At 40.6% G+C, this 18776-nt stretch overlaps 1 protein-coding gene across 2 annotated transcripts in view; it reads left to right on the top strand.

Annotated features, from left to right (window-relative positions):
• LOC122779636 (roundabout homolog 1-like) overlaps positions 1-18776 on the top strand; it is a 128735-nt gene that overhangs the window by 18703 nt on the left and 91256 nt on the right. Inside the window, exon 1 of one of the 2 annotated variants that reach the window (XM_044042180.1) lies at positions 299-866. The exons of the other annotated variant lie outside the window; for it this stretch is intronic. Within the exon in view, the coding sequence (XP_043898115.1) occupies positions 806-866 (61 nt within the window). The 5' untranslated portion in view covers positions 299-805. Of the gene's footprint in view, positions 1-298; positions 867-18776 lie in introns of those variants that run through there. 2 annotated transcript variants of the gene reach the window in all.

Here is an 18776-nt window from a genome sequence, read left to right as displayed (position 1 = left end):
GTGTTTCAAAGCAACTGTCAATTGAAAGTAGTTTAATAATCAATACATCAATAAACCACACATTGTTTGCCAGGATAGTGTGACTTTAATTTACACATTTTAACATTCACACTCAGGAGTTTGGAGTTTTCTTTTGCAGCCTTTTGTAGGAGTCTTTCTCTTAAGGGACGAGCCTTTTATGCAAAAAGTGCTTGTGACTGCTGTGTATCCTTGTGCGGTTAAATGGTGCCTGACTCGCAGGAATCTCCTGTGCGCAGCAGAAAAAAAAAGCCTCTGACTCGCGAGGAAAACCAAAGCGGAGCAGTGGATCAGTGGAGCAGTGGAGCAGTGCGCAGAAGACGCGCGGTGCCTCATCCAACCAGCGCCGTGCAGTCACATCAGCCCGGAGTAAAGCAGGGATCAGATGAAGCCACTGCACGTTTAAACCATTAAAGTGGAGACGCGTCCCGTTCCGTGCATTCCATGCTCTCTATTCTCCCTGTGAAGTGGAACTAATATCGATGAATTCGGCGAAGTTGGCAGCATTGGGGAGTGAGGAGTTGGACACGAGTGGAAAAGGAAATCCAAGTGAAGTGGATTATTTCTAATAACGATGACTCCTCGGGCTGATGTTGTGAAGTTTGGCTCCAGCAGAAGGACACTGCGCTGTTGCTGCTGCTGCTGCTGCTGCTGCTGAACACTTTATCTAAATATTTCAGTCCGATCCTGATCCCGCTTCCTAACATCAACTCTGCAAAAGTTGAGCTTTTAATGAAACAACCAACAACAAAAACACTGGATTTACACCGTTTTCCAGCTGATTTGAATGATGCCTGCCTGTTGGACGGCACTTCACTGTCTATTGGCATTTCTACACATCTGTTCAGGTACGAGCTGTTTATTCCCAAAACAGACTTTATTGTATTTCCTTTGTTTACATTCACATTTAGCACGGTAGTTTATAGGAGTCTTACAATAATAACAATGATGATCAAAACTATGTGTTAGTAGGGATGAGCTGATACTAAACATATCAGATATCAGGTTAAATTTATTTTATTTTTTTTAAATTAAAGCTGCGGTGCGTAACATTGTAACATCATTCATAAGTTGCCTCCTTCATCCTATCAGACCTGACTGAGGGTGCATTTGTGTATATACAGCAGCAGCGCCGGGCGGGCGGAGACGATAGCATTGTTAAAAGAGTTTGTCCCAATCAAACTGCTGAATGAAAAAGTTTCATGGCTGCTTTGTTAGCACAACGCCGCAGTCGCCTCCTCCCGTCTTGACACGAAACCAATCGCTTCCTGTGTGCAGTGTGGGAATGTCGCCGGAGATCCGGACCCTGCTATACCGAGAAACAAAGAGAGAGTCACGTGGGGGCTGACGGACGTCTCGTGTGTCCATTTAGAAATCAATTCAAATGATTTAAAATATGACGCACCACAGCTTTAAATTTCACATCCCTTATGCACGAATCTCAGGCTGTGAAGAGAGACAGTGTGCGAGCAGGAGGCTGCGTTTAAGCGGAAAAATGTCGAGTTGAATTTAGTTTGTGAATCATTTTATATCAAACGTTAGAAAAAGAGCACGTTTTAGCTGAGTCATGCTGAGGGCTTTATTTACAGGAGCAGTAGAGTGCTTACACAGTTGGTGCATTATGCGTTTGAACTGGTTGTTAATCATCGTTTTACAAGTGTGATACTCACAGTTTGGCTGTTGAAGGGGTTTCTAAGACTGATATTGGTATTTGCTCTAGGTTCTGATGTTGATGCTGATCTCAGACATGAGAAAGTGCCATAAAGCCGCCTTGAACACAGCACACCCTTTTCCTCGGTGCAGCAGAATCAGTATGTGTGTAGCTCCTGACTCCATGCTGGGAGCCTGCAAGCTGAGAGTGACCCATCTCTCCATAATTGGTACACATCAGTGAAACGCTGCCTTTTGTGCAGCACTCGTCACAGCGGTGGAAATTATTTGTGTCTGAATGGGGAAAAAAAGAGGGAATGATGTTGTTTAATGATTGTGTTAGAACCGCTTTCATGGATACATACCAGTAAAGTGTGTGTGTGTGTGTTCTTTTTTTTTTTCTTGTTTCACTGGAAAGAAAAAAAAAAGACTCCATCTACTGATAATGTACAACAGTGGTTCTCAAAATGGGCTCAGGGACACTTTTTGGGGCCCATGGCGCAGCACCTTGGCGTCCGGACATTTCGCATTCATTCGGGATACAAGAAAAGTACATTTTTAGTTGCACTGTGTGTCTTTGTTATCTCGTTTGCTTTTTGTGACGTTGCAAATGAAGCTGCTAAGACGCAAGAGACATTGCTCCAACTATTCAAGTATTCATCTCCCTATTTCTAAGGCAATTTCAGAAGAAACAAAGGTAAACAAGGTGCATCGTTCAACAACTATTAGGGATATTAGGGTCATATATAAGATGCCAATTTAGGTTTTTGTTACACGGCATAGGGCGATGCTGACAATAACCATCCGATATTGGTTAATAATGAACTGATTCATTCATTGATCAGCCACTTTCTCAACTTGCAGAATTCCATGGTGTCATGTGACAAGGAATTTGGAAAGTTGATATTTTTAGTGTTTTTCTTCTGGTATCCAGTTCGTGTTCTGTTGCTATCTATTGATTTACACGATTGAATGTCTGTGTATCAGTATGTCCGGCCTTGGTCTTGTATTGTATTATGCTGTATTTTACGGGGGCAGAATATTCCTTATGTTGTAGGGACTTCATGGAATATCTGTAAAGTGGATTCATCAAGAGACCTTAAGAGAGTTCAAGTCTCATTGTCAAGACCGACAAAGTCGTGACAACATTTCCATCCATTTATTCATTTCTTTCATTATTTAAACGCCTGCGCACACCGATATGCACTCCTGTAAGTCTGCCAGTTTTATCCAGCAGGTTTTCATTTCGACTGCAGTCCTCTGGCAGGACGTACTGAGCTATATGAAGTCCGTGTTGTCCCTGTTGGAGTGCAGACCACATGTTTTCCCCTCAACATAATTAGCTAACTCTTTATTGTTGAAGCCGTTTGTCATATAGCTGATATTAGCCAGTCAAGCCTTCCTTTTTTTTAAAAAAAAGTATTTTAGTCGCGGGAAACATCCTCCACCCACCAGGAATGACCACAAATATGCAGTGACATCACTTCACTTACATGGAATGATTGCGTGGCTCCAATTAAAATAACATCATTTTTATATACGAGCATCTGGTTCAATGAAGCTAAAGATGAAGGGCTCCTGTCCACAGAACACACTGTCACTACCACATCTGTGCCACAAGTGTTACTACATCCTGTTACGGCTAATGCTTTACAAATGTGGTGGAATAAGATTACATCAAACCACTTTATTTTGTTGTTGTAATAATAACTACTATAATAAAATATGTCAACGGTCCAAGGGTGTACCCCGCCTATCGCCCCTATGTCATCTGAGGTTGGCACAGCACCGCCTGCGACTCTCTGGTGGAGGATAAAGTGGTAGAAAGTGGTTTTTTTTTAGTACCTGAAGGGTTCCAAGCGAGCTGAGCTGACACTATGCGCGACGTCGTCAGTACCGTCACAGGAAGAGGCATGAGCAAGACTTCAGATACAAGAGTCAGTTAAAAATCCTTCACAATCCTAAACACCTGGAACCATGGAAATGTCCATAGTCTCGTCATTTAACAGAGACCGGCGAGCCGCATCACAACCCCTGCTGCTGTCTGTGCTCCGGTCATGCAGGAAGTACTGAACAAATCTTTTTAATGATTCAGTCACACTGAAAACAACTGCTTTACAAGTCACTGGTTTGCGTGTGTCGCGTGTGAGTTACAGCAGCTTCATGCAGCACACAAAACACAACCAAACCTTGTTGAGCTGAGGTGAGGCGAGGCCAGCTGGGACCATGTAGTGGAGACACAGCATATACGTTTACACTGGAAGGAGTGAAAAGCCAAAGTCACCTGCTCTTATTTTGAAAGTCAATGTGAAAGGAAGTGGTGATATGTCAGATGGGCAGATTGACATTGTGCATGAAGCACCTCCAAGTGCGTGCACATACATGTTTGTGTGTGCATTGTGTATTTTATGAACATAATATAACAGTATAGTTACACCTTTGTTTGAGCATTAAGGATATTTTGGTAAACGCTTATGCCAACATACAACACTCATAATATTTACCAGTAATCCAGAAAGAATAGTGCACAAATGATCCAAACAACAGACTTAAGTACAGAAAACACACATTTCAAGAATCCCTCACATCCCATCTTGGCATTGCAGTCTTCTTGACGGAGACAGCTGTCAGTAACATGAACAGTACCCATGTTTTCAGTCTTCCTGTCTGACACTGAGTGATGGCACACTCTGTTTGGTACTTGACTTTCCTTTTTAAACATTTATTTTTTTTCCATTTTTCCCCCTCATGTTAGAAGGCTGAAATCACTATGTCACATCGTTCTTTAAATGTATTGAAAATTATACAGTTTATAAAAAAAAAAGCTTATAAATGTTGTCTTTAGAGCCAAAGGTCGAGCAGAAGAGGTAGTGTTGACATGTGGATGTAATACAGCCTTTTAGTGAGTCCTTCTTTAAACATCGGTGGTAATTCCAAAAAGGGAAACATACTCAATCTTGCCGATCCACATCAAGAAGACGCAAATATGCATGACGCCAATTTTCCATTTCTAAATTTCCAGGCAGATAAATTTGGTTAAGTACTCGAGGACCTTGTTGCTTTCGTCAAAAACGTTCTCCTTCAAACTCTCTGATCCTCTACCATTACGCTGTATGTGAGTTACGCTGCAACATCAGAACCTGTTCAGTTCTCCTTTTAAACTCTAAACTGACCACATGGACATTAAAAGTCAAGACTTTGACTCAAACCTCAAAGCTTTTTGAAGTGGTCTGACATGGGCTCTCACCACTGACCAATGAGATGAGCTCAATTATTAGCTCTCTAGTAAATGTAATCTGTTTGAGCCTGTGAGATTATACGTGCTCCACATTGTCATCTCATCACAGATTACAGGGAGTTTGCCAGGTATACAGTACATACAAGCCTGTTCTTGGAAATCATGTCAGTGTAAAGCAACGGTGGCTTTTTGTGAAGTGTGGTTGTATGAGGTACTTTTAACTGTGCCACGTGTGCAACTTTATCTCGCTGTTAGACAGCCTGATTTCCTTCATGGACTTTGGTGCAGGGAGTGAGCAGAGCGACAGTAACTTCAGTTTCCAGTCAGAAAACATGTGTTTAAGATACAGAATTCACCAGGCTTTGATTTCATCACATTTTTTTTTTCTGAAACAACTAAAATCTGTTTCTCCTTGTGATCCTGTTGGCAGCCATGTTTCAAGTGAGTCACCAGTCGAACGTAAAATCCCAATTAGTGACATGTTTTTTCTGTATACCATCTCATTCCATTGTATGTTGTTTTGACCGTGGCATAAAATGTTACAGTGGTCCATCGTTAAAGAATTAAGCTTTCAAAGTTTAATCTCTGCCTAATGAGACTGCCAACGGTAATTGGCGCTACATGATAATCTAAATGGCGTATGTTGGTGTTGAAATGGCCTTTTATCTCGCGGATCTTAATTAACTGCGCTTTGTTTGAAGGTGTGTAAACACTGTGGAGAAAATAAACAAATGGCCTGTCCTGTGCTCTTATATCACGGTCGACTCACACCTGCATTGATAGATCATTAATTTCTAGCAACTTCAGACTTTTTAACCGTCTGAAGTTAATAGCACTTGAGTCGTTTGTGAATATGGGGATTTAAACCCTTTTGTGCAGTATAGTGAGCAATTTAGAAAGTACAGTACGGGAAAGGATGTAGGATGAAGGCAGGATAAAACATAATCTGAAGACATTGTCGACTTAAGTGAGCTTAGAAGTGAGCTTAGAGCAGGGGTGTCAAACTCATTTTTGTTCAGGGGCCACATACAGCACAATTTGATCTCAAGGGGGCCGGACCAGTAAAAATAGTAAAATAATAGCATAATAACCTATGAACAACAAGAACTCCTTTGTTTTTTCTCCTTTGTTTTACATTTAATGAAGGATAATCTTACAAAACATGAAATTTCTTGAGAAATATAAGTGCAATTTCAACAATATCATGCCTAAATTTACTATTTACACATCACACTGGATCTATAAAGGCACAAACATTTAGTCACGGGTATCTGGAGCATTTGACATTACGTTTAGATTAGTGTGAAATTTTAACAAATTCATCCTGTGGGCCGGATTGGACCCTCTGGCTGGCCGGTTCTGGCCCCCGGGCCGTATGTTTGACAGCCCTGGCTTAGAGAGTCCCCACACGTGAGTGGGTGTCCGTGTACCAGTCTGATGGAAAAACTGGGCTAATGACTTTAACATAAGTGACCAATGTCCACTGTGGCGTATTCTACCTTTATAGACCCTCGCGCGCGTGTGACACCAGAGGAGAGGTCAGTGCAGGAGTTGCTCTGAGACCAGCAGAGCACAGCGATGCAGCCTAATTCCATCACTATGGTGTGTGCAGTAACCCACCGGGGAACCGTTTCCCTGAGACATCTGGCTGACCTGCTGGAGTTAGCAATGCACGGGTCAAAGTTCACATGTACTTACTCATGCTGCGTTGGCGACTGACACTCACGGCCGGCAAGAGGGTGACTGTTGACGATACAGCACGACACTTGTTACACAGAGCTGGACCTTAACTGATGACGGCTTGATTGGGGAAGGCTGGCCTGCTGTGACGTCCCCTACGCTAACAAGCATCCCTGCAGTCTTTGTGGCGGTGACAGTGACGGGCAGAGTCTCGCTGCTAATGAGGACTTCTCTGCTACGGATGATGGGGCTGATCAGACATCTTTGTACACCAATGAGACTGCCTTTGTTTCTTCCATGAAACTGTCGGCGTTCCCCCTGCGCTTCCTTAGAAATAATGCAACTAATAAGCTTCACTGGAGACCATTTTGGTGGCGGAGCATCTGCAGTAGCTACATGTTCTTCATTTGCTGGAATACGCCAACGTCGGGTAGGAATAAGAAACAGAGTAAGATAAATGTAGTCATCCTGTCTTGCTTCTTCATCTTAATTCATAGCGAATCTGCTGAAACTACTCTTTTGAAAAATGCTCCCTAATTTACCATGCATAATTTAATTTCTTACTGCTGACAGCGACTCTGAGACAGGTTTAGTTTTCAGCTTTAATTAGCTTTAAGGTAAAGCTAAGGCCATGGATTGGTGAACCTGCCAAAAAAAGGTGATTAACAGCATCCCTACTGCCAGTGGTCGGCCTCTCCTGTTAAACTGAGTTAATCTGTTAATCACAAACACAGTGGAATTAAGAACAGTCAGCCATCACAGACCTTTGTCACCTGTGTTGTACACACTGGCACCAGGGATCTATAGAACTTTACCTGCTTATAGGTATTACCCTCTTACATGAACATGACAAGATTCATCCTGGTCTGTCACTGAGATATAAATATAAATAAATTGTATATAAATAATATATATATAAATATGTGAACTTCATTTAAATCTGTAGAGATTGCTTGAAAATGTAATGTACCAAATTTGAATAGAAACACACTTGGATGATCATCTACCCATCACAATAAATCCAGGTAGGTCCATTAAGGTCCGTATAGATAAACCCAGTGCATATGAAAACACAACCTCATTGACAAAGGCAACTAAATAGTCAGTTAGTTATAAACGATATTGTGGCGCTCAGGGACAATGTTGCACCATTTTGTATGTTTAACTTTAGTCCCTGTTGCAATCGATTCCAGTTGGCGGAATAAAAATATTGAGCACTACATCCATATTTATTAAAGCCTTAAATCTTAAATTATGTGTGACGTACATGAGTAAATCTTGAAGATCAGCCTCTCCGGAAAATGCACATAAGAACTTTATTTTCTTCACTAGTAACTGTTGAGGCAGAATAACCGTAGAGACCGTATCTCTCTTGTCTATCAAACCTCTGTAGATGTTGCGGGGATTATTTGGGTCTGACTGAATGTGCATACATGAATACATAATGATGTTAGTGAAAGCTTGTTTTCCATGTGTGTGCGTTCAGATTGTTTGCTGAAAGCTGTGATACATAATTGCTTGCCTTGTTTACGCACTGTTTTCCTGTGGTGCTGCGAGGCCGAGTGCGGGGAGCGACCTCTGGGAGAAAGGAGGCTGCTCGGAGCTTTAACAAGAGCCTGTGGGCTGGGAGTTCACAGGTCATCACACCTTTGCTCTGGCACACACACACACGCACACACGCTGAGATACACACACAACTCCTCATTCTGAAAAAAAGATCGATAACTATCTGCCTCTCCTGCAAAGCCTCTGTAGCTCCTCTGCCTGCAGCGTCCTCCTGCAACCCTTTCTGCTCATCCTCAAAAAAGAAGCGCAGAATTTATTCAGCTGCCATTTTCGAATGTTTAGTTTGACACCATCTTCTTAAAGCACACCCCCTCCCCCCCCCCAAAAGAAATAAAATTTTCCCCACAATAAATCACAAAGTATGAAGCTCATCATTAGCAATGTCCCAAAGCATCCACTAATATAACATTTTCATTTAGATTTAAAACACGGTTGTGTCTGCGCGTGCCACAGATCACATCATACCACCGATGATGATGTCTGTCAGACGAGGTCGACTGATGGGTTTTTCTATAGATGATCTTAAGAAAACAGTGCATTCTTTTTACAGTTTAATAAGAAATAATATACACATACCTTGTCTTCAATCTGCATTTTATGTCTACACTAAATTGCGACACATGAAAAAAGGTAAGCATTTATCAAGTTTCTTAGAACAAAAGTGAGTAAATGTACACAAATAGATATTAAAATGCAAATTAATAGGCCAGTATTAATGCTCTACCTCTATATTATCTCTTATTTAATCCCATTTGTACTATTATTATTATTATTATTATTGTTGTTTCCTACTAAAGGAAAGTGTTGAAAGATCCTCAGTGAACTGCTGTCTGTGCTCATCTGGCTCTAAGACTCTCAGGGGTCCGTGCTTTTCTTCTTTGTTTGTTCTTCTTCAGCCTTGGGTTCATGTTCTGAGGTCAGTGGCCACAGCTGAGGCACTTGACTTCAATACTTCGACACTAGACAGAATGTTGAGATGAATATACAAATCTATGCGATTTTATCCCGAGATGGGATAAGGGCCGTCCACACGAGGTCCAGGTTTTTTCTTCTGGGATTTTAAACATTGTAATGTAATGTCAAAACATTCTACAAATAAATACAGTGCCACATACTGGCCTGGCATCTATGCTACATCCTTAAACGACGCTGGGTTTACGGAACACTTTTCCAAAATTGTTTTGCGCTTCGTTCTGTTTCCATGTGTATAGGACCTTCGACAAATTGTTTGCCTGAAACAACCCAACATGGACCTTTAATTTGTCCATCTGTGCTGGTATTGATCGGTGGTCGCAACATGCTCCTCGAATAATGCTGTATTCCTCCAGGATTTGTGTTACTTGGTGAATTAATATTTTGAAAGGACAGCTTTAAAGGTCACTGCATGGCTTGACCTCAGAGATGCTTCCCAAGGATTCCTCCATGCCTCCACTCAGGCGGCTAATAATCAATAGTATCAATAAAAAGCTCCATCTTTTTTTTCCCCCTACGTTCACGCTAATACAGACAAGCACAGAATATAGATGTACCATCACGCTTGATATTAACCAGCCTGAGTGTGACCATTAAATCTAAGATAAGTCAATAAAATAATGGTTCAGTGATGTACAAATAGCAGTTATTCCTCTTCCACTCCCTCACTCTCTCTCCTCTTCCTCCTTCATTCGTCTCTCATCTCTCCCCGACCGTCACTGACAGAGTTCAGAGCCTCACTAAGTGAAGACTGCGGCATAACAAACTGTTTTCCCACCAGAGCATGTCTCACCCAAGAGCCCCAAAAACATGCGTAAATTGCTTTAATTAGCAGATCTATTATTAGCTATATGGCATTTGAAATTCTGTAGGACGGGATTCGCAGATATGCAGGGAGCAGCGATGGAAGCGGAGGGGTTTTGATGCATTTGAATTCATGTGCCGATACAGATGTGATGCCTTCATGTGAGTATGTGGAATAAGACGGGAATACGAGGTGGGAGTGGAGCATTTCAGTGTGAGATAATTATCTGTGTAATCAACTCAACTCATAGCGAGTTGGTTGTGTCATTGTTTTAATGGAGAATGTCCCAGGTAGTCGTCTGGGTAACACTTCACATTACAGTACAGTAACAGTGTGGTAAGGCGATGATAATAATGAATAATGAATGAATGAATGAATGTATGAATATATTTATTTTTATATAAAAAAACTAAACATAAAGCAAGATGTAAATTTAACACTAATGTGCCAACAACTGAAAAAGGAATGTGCCTATGCTGTACAATCCAAGGGGAAATGTTGTGAAGATACATAAAACATTACTTTTAATAATAATAATTTTGCAATAAAAGAAAGTATGTTGGCTGATGGTAGCCTACATAAATTTTCCTTACTAGTTTTTACCTGGGTATTATATAGGAAATAACATGGTTTTACTATGATATTATCTCTTATTACTACAATAATATGTTGTTATTACCAAAATGGAAATGAATGTGGAAATAATATGGTATTATGGTATTAACCATACTATGAGCATGTTCTTACTGTATTGCAATGTAAAATGTTCCCAAAATCTGATTTTAATTTAAATGTCTTGGTTTATGTAGCCTTATAATAAGCCTTTTATCCGTGCCATATTTCCACAGCAGCCTGAACAGACAAAGAAACATCATATTTCTTGAATGTTGAATATTTGAACGGAACCTTGACAATTAGATATTTCGATATTTTCGCCGAATTGGACACGGCCTCATGGTGCACACTCGAAGGTTTCCTCTATGATTGGAGAAAGAGATTTTGATTGTAAGTCCTTTTTACGGAGATTCATTTTATCATCCTCCAAACGTCTGGGAAGATGATGTTGTGATAACCTTCTTGATCAGAGCACAATCTAAAACACGCCTGCAGGAGTCCTTCACCTGGGTTATCACATCCCAGTAAGCCTTCAGGCGGAGATCAACAGGAGATTTCTTTCTTTTTAGAGCGAGAAAGAGAGGAGATTTCTAATGTTAATTTCAACAGGGTGACAGTCAATATGCTTGAGATGCCTCTGGAGTCGACATTTCACTAACACACTCATTAACCCAGAGAGACATTTTTTTAGTGTAACGGTGCAGGAATCGCACGATTCGTCAAACCTATGGAGGAAGATGTAACCCTTTAAAAAAAAAAAGATGTTTATCAAGAGCGATGCCAGGCTCGTTTTAGCATATCCATGTGGGCCCCATAAGGGTTATATTCGTACGGGGTCTCAATCGGGTTTGTCCATGGTTCCATGGTGGCCCCACCAAGTGGGGAACATGTTACTGAAACCATATGGGACCTGCTTAAATGGTCCACTTAAAACAACATTCCCACTTAGGACCCAAGTAGTCTGGGAAAAGGTACTAACTGGGCACTGACATGGGTGGGGCCACCATGGAAACCTAAAAACAAACCTAATATAACCCTTATAGGGCCCACATGGACATAGTGGCCGTGGACAGATTAAAGTGTATGGCTGGGGACTAACTCAATAACAATGTATATTGCAGTGTAATTTTCAGTATAATATATATAATTTCAATAGCAATAAAACAAAGACTACATACTGTATGTGTGTGTATAATGTCTATGCACTGCATCACTTGCAATGACTGAATGTTTGACCTCGGATTTGAGAAATTAAACAATCAACAGGTCATTCATTATCTGATAATTAATTATTATCATCATTTTAAAAGCATATTAAGAGAGTAATCCGCCATATGTCATCACTGAATTGGTTTTAAGCGCCCTAAAAACAGTATTTACTAATTCATGGCTAAAAATAATAGCTTTCCTTTTCACACTGATCAAGATTCATCAAATGTTCCATTTGGGCACTGCGGTGAGCATCGTGGTTTGTCAGTGTACCGACGTGAACGCTCTGATAACATGTAGAGAAACAACATCATCACCATTTTGGTGTTAGTTTAACGAGTGTTTTTACATCCAGGTAGGAGACACACATGCAGGACCAAGACATCTCAGGTAGTTAGTAAAATAGAGTCAGTGACTCACAGTGAACAGGAGGGTTTTTCTATCAACACCGTGTTTGAGGACGAGTTGACCTAACTATGGCTCCTGTGCATCATGACGTCATAGTTTTAGACGCACCTCAAACATTTTGAAAATACTGAGGTTTTCAAACAGTGACACGATGGTTTATGAAATACTATCATTTTTTTGTCCTTGAAGGTTCTTTGTATCTTCAGGAGTTAAGGTATCAGTAACTTGACATACTTTAGATGTGTTTTAAATTCTAGACAGGTATCCAGTCCACAGAGGCTAACTACCTGGAGTTTTCCACCAGTCAGTCAGAACTGAAGAAGCCTCCAGGATGAGGGGTGAAAAGTCCTCATTTAACTAAAGCAAGTCCACTTGCCTGTAGCTGAACTCCAGAAGTTGGAAAACTGAAAGGTTTCTTTTGAAAACCTTGAGATTATTATTTGCACATTGACTGGTGCCTTGTCATTTTCTTAAGTCTTAAATACTGTCGACAGCTTTCAGCTGAACACAAATGTCTGCAGAAATCGCTCCTCACATTCTCCGGTCAACGTCCAAGTGAGCACGACTGAGAACACGGCAGGAGAGACACTGGACAATCGACATACATCAGACATGCTCGGGCCAGGCTCTTCCACAGGTTCTCCTCACCCAGACATTCACGTCTGATGTCTGTAGAGTGTCACAGTGTCAGGCAGAAGGAAGCACCGTGATATGCACGTTCACTCCGCGACGGCTGTGTATTTAAAATAGAGCAATTAACTCTCGTTCACAGCCCGTTTTTATGAACAGAGGGATAAAAGAAGACTTCAGACACTCATTTGTCTCACAGACATTTTTTTGTCCGCATTGCCTGTGATTTTCCGCCGAAGTAAAGGCTCAGACTTAAGCCTTGCCTCCAATCAGCCAAATAACCTGCACTGTTTCCTCTCCACAAACAGCAGCATTATTGTCACACACAAGATTGGTATCAGTTGTTGACTAAGGCCAGATTTTTAGAGTTTTTCAGTTTTCATGACATTGCAATTACATTCAACAGCAGAGAATGGAAGCTTTCTTCAACCAGCGGATAATCACAACTTTGCGTTGCTCTTTTAAAACCATTACTGAAAACAGGGGAAATAACAGTTTACCACGGAAACACCGCGTACAACTATTTTTTTTTTTTGTAGCGATAATCACCAGAGCATATGAGGCATGTTTGGACCCACACCCTCAAACATGATCCACACAGCACGACACACCAAAGCTGGAAAACTGTGGCTTTTCACCATATACTTTGTGTCCACAATCACCAGAACACGGTGCCAGCGGCTGCTCGACAGCAGCGTCACAGAAGCAGCCAAATCCAAAGCTGTTCATACAGATAAATATGTGAATCACTGCCTCATGAGCAGCTTCATCACCCAGAAAATTAAAAAAAAACAGAAATGACTTAGCAGTTAGCAAGTTATGCTAAAACAATTTCATGTTACTTGATCATCTCAGTTTTGATTTCATTTAATACATGTTTGTGTTGCGGTGATTTAAAGTGTAACAAAAACCCCACTTCTGAGGCCTAATTTTGGAAAAAAAAAAATGTTAAGAAGTTGGCTGAGAGTGCGGAGAAGTGAGGAGGCGTGGTCTGGTCGTGAAATCTCAATCTGAGTTGCCGCTGTGTGAAGCGGTGGTGCGGATCATTTTAACAGTCTCCGCAGATCTGGCTGGCGCGCTGGACACGGAACGTGACATCCGTTGGAGAATCTCCGCGCTGGTTGGTTTACTTGACATTGCACGAAGACCTTTTCCGCCAAAGGTTGAAGTTTTCAACTTAAGGGCATTTATAAAAGGGGGAGGAGTCTTGGCCAACAAGCCCCAAGCTGATTGGTCAAGAGGGTGAGGAAAGCATGGACTAAGAAAGCTAGCTGGTGTTGGATCAGAGAGGGCAGTCAACACAATGATTTTTATTATGTACAAATTCATTACTTTACATTAAACTGTGATTTGCACCTGGATCAACAAATAACAGCAAGAATGATATTTGCCCAGTGGAAGTGAAGGATACAGGCATGTTGGCAGTGGAAGAAAAACAAAATGGTGAAGATATTATTGAGTTCTCATCCATGTTGAACTCCGACATCTTGGCCGCTTCCACTTCAGTGCTTTATTGCTTCCTGCACCTGAAAAACAAACGCACACCGAGGTAGCACAGGATTTCTTTTTTCCTTGTACCTTACATTTACTACGTTATTTTTTCCCTTTAATTACTTTTAGGTATAGTTTTTGATTTCTGTGACTGAACTTTCACCCAAAGACTAATTGTGACTTTATTGTCAGAGTTTCTGTGAAAAGAAAAACAACAAAGTTGATGCTCGTTCTGATATAGTATAGGTCAATTACATTTGGTTTTTTCTTTTTTTGCAAAGCCAGTGCAATAGCAGCAGGAGCACCAACAGCTGTGTTTGGATAAGATTTGCATTTGGTTCCTTGGCTCGGCTGCTGCCACTGTGTCACATGCCTGTTTCTGCCAGAGGAAAGAAAAACAGCAAAATTACACTTGAGTTGCTCAGATCATTTGGTCAACTTGTTAAAAGATCCTTTAAAATAATCACTCTCCATGCTTTATTTTAGAATACAAAGTATACGTATGACCTAAAACATAGTTTCTGGTATAATTATAATAATAACACTGTTATTAGTAGACGTGATGAGCTCATCACTCACATTTACTTTCATGGAGTCAGACCGATCATCTGCACTACCAGAGCAGATGCTTGTGGGCGAGTGGACCCGCCAATAATTCATAACATGTCCTTTGGGGTGCTATGTTACAGGGTGTTCAAGTTCAGAGAGTCCTTACACAAAATTCAAGTTTCAGCATCACATCACTGTTTGTTTGCCTGTACCCAAGATGCTGGAGTGCAGGTATAAGGCATATGAATGTTAACACACAGAATCTTTAATAACTGTTTATTAATTATTAATTGGAAAGGCTCCAAAAGGTCTACAAGACTGTAGCGAGACAGTGGCACTGTCAGAAAAGCTGAAAATGCTGAGATTTTGTCGGCGGGTGACCGGGGCGGACAGGATTAGAAATGAGCATATTCCATGGACATCTCAGGTTGAACGGTTTGGAGATGAAGTAAGAGAGTCAAGGTTGAGATGGTTTTATCACGTGCAGAGGAGGAATGGGGATTATCTTGGACAAAGGACGTTGAAGATGGACCTGCCAGGCCAGTAGGAAATAAGGAAGATCGCAGAGAAGGTTCATGGATGGTGTGAAGGAGGACATGAGGACAGTTAGTGTAACAGAAGACGAAGAACGGACACAAGGGAGAGGACAAGATGGCGACAGATGATCTGCTGTGTAGACCCATGAAAGGAGAAGCTGAAATGTGTGATTTGGTTTCAGATTAAGGATAATGGCCAAAATGATGAAACAATTCCTTTAAAGTTTGCTGTAAATGTAATCTGGCCAGATGGGTATGTATTTGTATTTTGTGTATATAGTGTAGTTAATAGCAGAGCAGCATTAACTGTGACCCACTCCTCTTTGAATTCCCAGGTTATGACACAAAGCCAGTAAATATCTGCGTGGATCTGCACAGCACTGACCTGTAATCCTCTGTGGTTTAATGTGCTCTCTGACTAATGCCCTCGCGGACTATTAAGCTAATCCCATGATTGCTCTTAGTGTTAATGCAGTCCACAAACATCCAGGTCTGTGGCCACTTCATTACAGAGACAGTGATCGCGGTTTAAAGGGTTGGTTAAGACGTTTTTGGGGTTTTTTCTGTGTTAGACTTAATGCGTGTTTGTTAGTATATTTTATGTATATAAAATTTATATGATTCAAAATGGTCCAAAATGATATCTTTGTATCTTAAAGCTCTTGAGATTATACATTGAAACTTGTCCCTCCCCCCTCCCTGTCTTTGGCACATCAGTGAATTATGAGGTTCCCATAGATACAGATGTTTTCATTACTTGGGCAGAGTCATTCCTCTTTGTTTGCGCACGATGGTTCTGCCTGAAAAACATATGCTCTGGTTTGTTTGTATGTGCAGGAAAATCATGATGGCCTTTGTCTGAAGTACATATAACAGACTTATTCTAAGGCAATTAAAAATTAAAGTATATGTAGGACGGCAGTTGTGCACTTGTGATATAAATGTATTAATGTGGTTATTTTAGTTAAAATGACACTTTATATGTCACAAGCCTCTAAGGAGATAAAATGAAATACGAGTGCAGATGGTCAAATGTACATGATGCATTTTTAGCAGATTATAACAACGTCAATAATCTACACTGGTAAGCAGATAAGTCAGGCTATGTAAGGTGAACCTGGTGTGATTTTCTTTTTTCTTTTTTTAAACAAACAATCATTTATGCCTCTATTCATGGGAAGTTTGACTTTCAAGCTTTGCCTGAGTGATAGTCAATGGCCTGTACAGCCACTTTACTTTGCACTGAACAGTTAATGGAGTGAGGATAAGCCTCTCAGACTGGCTGCTGGCCTTTTACACCAGATGTGTTTTCCAGCACAAACACAGAAGGAAGGGTCGCAACGATCAGATTCTTCGGTCTACATGTTCACTGAGTCAAAGCAATATGATTTAGCCCAAACATTTGAATGCAAAGTCTTTTGCCAATGTGTGACATAAACTGGCATCGGACAGTTCCGTCACATTCTCGACTTTAAATCGAATATCGATCGAAACAACATCACAATTTCGACCTTCGAAAGCAAAGGCGGAATCGAGGATTTAACCACGCCTCCAGTATGACGTCCCTGACGTCATTTCAGGGATACCATCTAGTGGCGTGAACGATAACGAAGCTAGCTTTATGGTTCAATGACTTTTTATCTCATAATTTTGACTTAGTATCTCATAATTTTGACTTAGTATCTCATAATTATGACTTTTTTATCTCATAATTTTGACTTTTTATCTCATAGTTTTGACTTATTATCTCATAATTTTGACTTTTTATCTCATAATTTTGACTTAGCTATCTCATAACATGACTTAGTATCTCATAATTTTTTTCCATCAAGTGGCGGAAATGGGCTTCCATACTGTATTTATGTAACATTCACTTCGACTAACAGTGTCAGTTGTTGTGGTTATCGCCATCTAGTGGTTTAATTAATTGTTGTCTGTTGACGATAAAGTTGTTAAGTTTGAATCAGCCATTTTGAAGAACATGGCACATAGGTGAAGAGAGCACCATACAATCTGTTTCCATCCTTTTTCGTTGGCTCTTCAAGAAGCGCAGTCTGTGAGTTGATTTGTTAATATATTGCTAGTGTGTAATGTTCTGGTGTTATTGTGCATATTTATTTACAGAATGTGTCGTTTTATTTGATGTTTTGAGAGTCATTTGTGTGTCTATGTAGCCTGCCTTTGTTTGTGTTCATACAACTAAGTCTGTATTTTGTATTATTTTACGGTTTTACACGGCTTCCATTATAGGACCTAAAGCCAACTCCTGTGTCTGGTACTTTGTGGGAGAGTGTTTAGTTCGCTACATATCTGTGTCCCCACAAGCTTTTTTTTTCATTTTTACAAGCGTTTACAAATAATACAAATATGAAACAATATTTTTTTTTTTCATTATGCATGTGTTTGGTTGTGTTTGACATAGTCAGCCTCATGTATTTACCCTGCAGTTAATGAGAACTGGTGACTTCACCAGAGCCATGTTCTGGTTTGTTCTGCCCATGGAGGTTTTTGTTGCTTGTTACCTTCCCAGTGAGCCTTAAACAGATGGAAATCCAATGTTTTTGGGTTGTTTGTTCCATAATAGCTGTGTTGTAAAACTCTTTACGCCCCATGCAACCTCATGGAATCTGTAAATCTTTTATTTGATTGACATATAAATCATTGTGTATTTTCTGACATTTAAAGACTGGATGATCAATCAATTAATCCTAAATAAAATGGCGGGCAGGTTAATCAATAATGCCAGTTGTTAGACCACACATTGCAATATGAGTTCGTAGGCCTCCGTGAAGCGTGTTCCGCAGTTTCACTCTGCTCATATCTTGCACTGAACACCTGGCTGCTGCAGTCAGGAGGCGTTATCATTGTCCACGACCTTGGTTCTCCTCCAGAGTCTCCCACATTGTGCATTGTGTTGTTGGCAGATGGAGAACACACACAGGCATCATAACTTCTGTGTGATTTAAATCACCTGTACACATGTCATTTAAAGAGAACATATGGGAGTGTGTTTGTCGACACCTTGTTCCAGCCTCACAGAGACATGGACACGCACAAACACACATTCCTTCCCCTGCGTACTTGAGTAAATGACAGTGTTCAAGTGTAATTGCAGTTTATACTGCGTGAGAAAGAATTCCTGGTATTTATTGGCTCCCTGTGTTTTACCTTACAAATAAATGAGTGTGTGTATGTTTGGATACATTTCTCTAAGAGAAAACGCAAAGAGTTCACCTTCTATTGAGTTTTTTTCCTGAATTCTTATAGTTGAAGGATCTGAAACTGTCAGACGTGGATATCTTTGTCTTAATTGCTGAGATTAAGACAAGAGCATTGATTCCCTTCTCTATCAATATGAGGAGATAGTTAGCTTGGGTTAACATATCTTAGTTTCTAAGAATGTTAAACA

The sequence above is a fragment of the Solea senegalensis genome, linkage group LG13 (assembly GCF_019176455.1).
Source record: "Solea senegalensis isolate Sse05_10M linkage group LG13, IFAPA_SoseM_1, whole genome shotgun sequence".
NCBI lineage: Eukaryota > Metazoa > Chordata > Actinopteri > Pleuronectiformes > Soleidae > Solea > Solea senegalensis.
Note: the sequence above shows the minus strand (reverse complement) of the source record. Positions and strands in the feature narration are given on the sequence as shown.